At 38.1% G+C, this 5,345-nt stretch overlaps 1 protein-coding gene across 1 annotated transcript; it reads left to right on the forward strand.

Annotated features, from left to right (window-relative positions):
* The first annotated feature begins 758 nt into the window (after positions 1 to 758).
* Positions 759 to 2,296, forward strand: LOC114180828 (pectate lyase 1-like). Its single transcript, XM_028067118.1, has 4 exons — positions 759 to 1,202; positions 1,295 to 1,650; positions 1,742 to 1,877; positions 2,072 to 2,296. Exons 1-4 carry the CDS (start codon positions 759 to 761, stop codon positions 2,294 to 2,296), a joined length of 1,161 nt encoding a protein of 386 aa, XP_027922919.1.
* Positions 2,297 to 5,345: the final 3,049 nt, after the last annotated feature.

The raw sequence follows: 5,345 nt of genomic DNA on the forward strand, positions 1-5,345 counted from the left end.
GAACCAAAATTTTAAAAAATAGTTTTGTTTATTTCGCATAGTCTTTTCTTCTTTTTTTGAGAAAATTAAATATTTAGAAAAACTATATCCATTTTGCATATTTAATTAAAGTTATTGTTTTTGAACGAGTGTTGTAGGTTGATAACACCTCTCCCTACACAAAACCAATTTTTGGATTCAAAATCCGGTTTCACAAACCACACTTTATCTGTGGTGTTTCTATAATTTTTCAAAATAAATTATGGTAACAATTCTAAAATCTCTATTTTTAAAATTTATAATTTTTCAATTCGTCAGCTTATTGTAATTTTGGTTGTGATTCTAAACAAGCAGTTAATGCTCATCACAATATCCATTTATGATATTGATATTGCATACCCATAAGACACGATGTTGAATTTAAATTAGTTTTTAATAAATTTTAAATTAAATTCAGCCATGGAAAACAATATAATTAAAATTTTGTAAATTGGTTTCTTTAGCTAACACATATATTAAGGTAAGAGGTTAAGATTTAAAACTACTTAAACATTTCTACTCACTTATTTCTATTCATAGCTTCTTTGGTGAGGAAGTCTCTCTTATCATAGCTTGGAAAAACAACTTAAACTAACTCAATAACATGTTTTGCATATATATAATCATTTTCTTACACCACAAATTCATACAAAAAGAAAAAACAAATACTATAAAACCACCTTCTTTTTTTCTTTTATCTATCTTATCTTGATTTTTCTTAAAAACAAATATTCTTCGCTATGGCCTTTCTTAAACCTCAATTCTTGATTTTGGCTCTTTTGATTTTCTTTTTCCTTTCAAAACTTAGTTTTGCAAAGCAATCGAGGATAAATGGGTTGAAAATGAATGTTATTGACCGATGTTGGAGAAAAAATCCTGAATGGAGGAGACACCAATATCAATTAGCCACATGTTGTGTGGGTTATGCTGGCAAGATGATAAACAACATTGGTAATGACCTCATTCATTATAAAGTTACTGACTCTAGTGATGATCCTATAAATCCCAAGCCCAACACCTTGAGATATGGAACTTCTATTCTTCAAGGTAAAGTGTGGATCACATTCCAAAAAGACATGCAAATTGAACTAAAGAAACCCCTTCTCATTAGTAGTTTTACCACTATCGATGGTCGAGGTGTTAATGTCCACATCGCTAATAATGCATGCTTAATGATATTTAAGGTAATTGATACTTGCTACTAATTAAGCTTGTAAGGATAATAAACATTAAAAAATTTATCAATATGTATGCAACTTTGCTTATTTGATTACAGGCCACCAACATAATTATCCATGGCATTCGAGTTCACCATTGCAAACCTCAAGCCCCTGGGAGTGTGATGGGGCCTGAAGGAAAGGTGATTCCTTTAGGTCATGTAGACGGGGACGCAATAAGATTGGTTACTGCTTCAAAAATTTGGATTGACCATAATACACTTTATGATTGTCAAGATGGTTTGCTTGATGTAACACGAGGTTCTACTGATGTGACTATCTCTAATAATTGGTTCAAAAACCAAGATAAAGTTATGCTTCTTGGACATGATGATGGATATGTGAGAGACAAGAATATGAAGGTTACAGTGGTGTACAATCATTTTGGACCTAATTGCAATCAACGTATGCCAAGGTAAATAAGTATTGTTATACTAAGTAGTTAAAAATACACAAAGTAATAAACAATTCTATTTGCTCTTATTAACAAAGAATTAGTGTTCTAGGATTCGTCATGGATATGCACATGTAGCCAATAATTTTTATCAAGGATGGCTTCAATATGCCATTGGTGGAAGCATGGAACCTAGTCTCAAAAGTGAAGCTAACCTCTTTGTTGCACCAACGATAGGAAATAAGGAGGTAATCAATTTTAAAATTTTTGCTTGAAGTATTTGATATCCAACTGATTACCAATCACTTAAGTATTTGCTTATATATATATATATATATATATATATATATATATATATATATATATATATATATATATATATATATATATATATATATATATAATATTAATTTTATTAATACTAATTATTTATTATGTGTAGGTTACATGGAGAAAGAGTAGTGATAAAAGTGGAGGTACATGGAACTTTCATTCGGTAAGGGATATTTTTGAAAATGGAGCTTCTTTCAATATAACAAAAGGAGGAGGTGTGAAAAAACCGAATTATACTAAAGAACAAAATTTTAAAGTTCTTGATGCCAAATTCGTGAGATTGTTGACACGTTCATCTGGTGTGTTGCAATACAATAAGAATTCTATATATTGATTAACAAAAATATAAGAGAGGTTATCTTTTGAATATTTAGCATTCTTATGATTTAGACTATGTAAGTGAGGAGAATTTAATTTTTCTCCAATTGTATTAAAATTGAATTGTGCTTTTAATTAAAATTCTGAACTTTGTAAATTTACTATATAAGTATTATTATTATATTGGAGTATATGATAAAAATCTTGAAAGATGCTCCATACTTAATCTTTTATCGAAGTTGTTTAGGGATTTAGAATAAGTATTTTTTTCTTTCCTGGTATTTTAGGGATAGACAATACTATTGCAATTATGTAAGACTACGATTTACGTTTTAAAGTTTTATTTTAATAAAAATCATAGTTCAATATTAATTTCACATAAATAAATTAAGAGCCAGGTTGGATAACATTTGAACAAACCCATTATACAACTCATTAAAAAAAATTAAATATAATTCTAGTCTTTGATGAAAAATTAAAATTCGTCCTCGTTCAAAACTTTAATACATTTTTTATCTCTAAACTTAAAAATGAATAAATATAATTTATTTAATCCAATTATGTTAAATTTTTTTGACATGTCAAATATGTTTTATGCTAACATTTGAGTTGTTCATACGTTTTTATATGTTCTCACTTCAATATTAGATGTGAAACGTGTTTGACACAAAAAAAATTAACATACTTAGGTTAGAAGGACTATATCCATTCATTTTTAAAGTTTAGGGACTAAAATGTACCAATATAAGAACAAATTATAATTTCGCTTCAAAGTTCAGGGACTAAAAAGATATCTAATCCTTCACAAATCTACATTTATTTTTTTCTTAACCTCAATCCAAATTAGCCCACTCTTGAATGAATTGGATTAGGTTGGGTCTAAGTAATAAGTCAAGTCATTATTGGGTCGGGTCGAAACATTGGCGTTGTCTGTGGAGACTGATAACTTCCCTTGTCCTCCACCCTCTGAGGTGTTTTTTAAGGATAAAACCGTGACAGAGTTCCACGCTCCAAAGTGGACAATACCTCGAGAACGTGGTGGTTGATCCTATTGATGCTTCCGAACGAACTTGGGTTGAGTCGAAACATTGGCGTTGTTTGGGAACCAACAACTCCCCTTGCCCTCTACTCTCTGAGGCACCTTTTAAGGATAAAAGCATGACAAAGTTCCATGCTCCAAAGCAGAATATACCTCAGGAACGCAATGATTGTTCCTAATGATGCTGCCAGATGGACTTAGGTCAGGTTGGAACATTGACATCGTCTGTAGGGATCGACAACTCCCTTTTCCCTCCATCCTCTGATGTATCCTTTAAGGACAAAGCTGTGATGGAACTTCACGCTCCAAAGCGGACAATATCTTGGAAACACGATGATTGTTCCTAACGATACATCCAGATGGATTTGGATCGGGTAAAATGTCTATATGGTTTCAACTTTGTGATTTGGAATTGATGTTCTAGTATCAATTGTAAGTGAAACCATATGTTTGATAAAACCATATGTTTGATAACAAAGAGTCCAACTTCACCTTTTCATTATAAAAATGCAAACAAACAAGCAATATTTGATATGGGTGGAAATTTTATAACAAGGCCGAGTTCTTGTAAAAGCCTCAAACATTCTTTTCTGCATAAACCTAAAGGGGATTTCATCGATTATTATCGTCCAAGCAATTGCAACAAGCTTTTTATCTTGGTTGAATTCAACAACTCCTAAATGCATGACATTAGAGTCATCCTCATATATAGAGGTGTCAATTTGGCCCAGCCCACAGGGTTTGGCCCTGACCCATGTGGGCTAGGGCCAAAAAAGCCCACACTGAAAAAAAGCCCCCAACAAAGAAGTCCATGGGGCAAAAAATCCTACAAAAGCCCTGTGGGCTAGGGCCAACCCATGGGCTTTCATCTTCCACATGAAAAATATATTATTTTCTAAAACATATTACTATTTGTGGGACAGGCCCAAAGAACTGGACAAGCACGACGACCCGAATAGGTCGAACGAGCCGGACCTGCCCGACGACCTCAACAAGAACAACACTCGAACGAGCTCGATGATCCAAACAAGCCCAACGACCCGAACGGGCCCGACAACCCAGACGACCCGGACGGGCACGACAACCAGGACAAACTCGACAATACGGACGGGCCCGACGACATGGACGGGCTCGACAATCCGGACGGGCCCGACGACACGGACGGGCCCGACAACCTAGACAGGCCAAACGAGCCAGATGGGCCTGACACGCCGGATGGGCTCGACGACCCAGACGGGCCATACGACCTACATGGGCCCGACAACCCAGACGAGCCCAACCACCAGGACGGGCCCAACGATCCGAACGAGTCGGACGACCACGACGGGCCCGACGACCTGGACGAGCCTAACGTCCCGAACAGGCCCAATGACCCAGACAAGCCCAACGACCCAAACGGGCCAGACGACCTGTATGGACCCGACGACCAGACGGGCCCGATGACCAGGACGGGCCCTACGACTTGAACAAACCCGACAATCCGGACGAACCCGATGACCCGGCGAACCCGACGACCTAAATGGCCCCAACAACCTGGACTGGCCCGATGGCCCGGACGGGCCCAACGACTCAGACGGGCCCGACGATCCGGACGGGCCCGACAACCTGAACGGGCCCAACGACCCGAGCAAACCCGGATGAGCCTGACGACCTGAATGGTCCCGACGACCTGGACGGGCCTGACGACCTGGATGGGCCTAACGATCCGAACGGGCCCGACGACCCAGATGAACCAAATGGGCCCAACAACCCAGACGCGCCCGATGATCCAAACAGGCCCAACGACCAGAACGAACCCAACGACCAAGACAAGACCGACGACCCGGACGAGCTCGATGATCTAGATAGGCCCAACGACGCGATTAGGCTCGATGATCTAGACAGGCCCAACGATCTAATTAGGCTCGTTCGGGTCACCGAGCCATCTGGGTAGTCGGGCTCGTTCGAGTCGTTAGGCCTGTTTGGATCATTGGGCCCGTTCGGGCGGACGGGCCCGTTCAGGTGGACGGGTATGTCCGGGTCGTCG

Source organism: Vigna unguiculata, chromosome 4 (assembly GCF_004118075.2).
Source record: "Vigna unguiculata cultivar IT97K-499-35 chromosome 4, ASM411807v1, whole genome shotgun sequence".
Classification (NCBI taxonomy): Eukaryota; Viridiplantae; Streptophyta; class Magnoliopsida; order Fabales; family Fabaceae; genus Vigna; species Vigna unguiculata.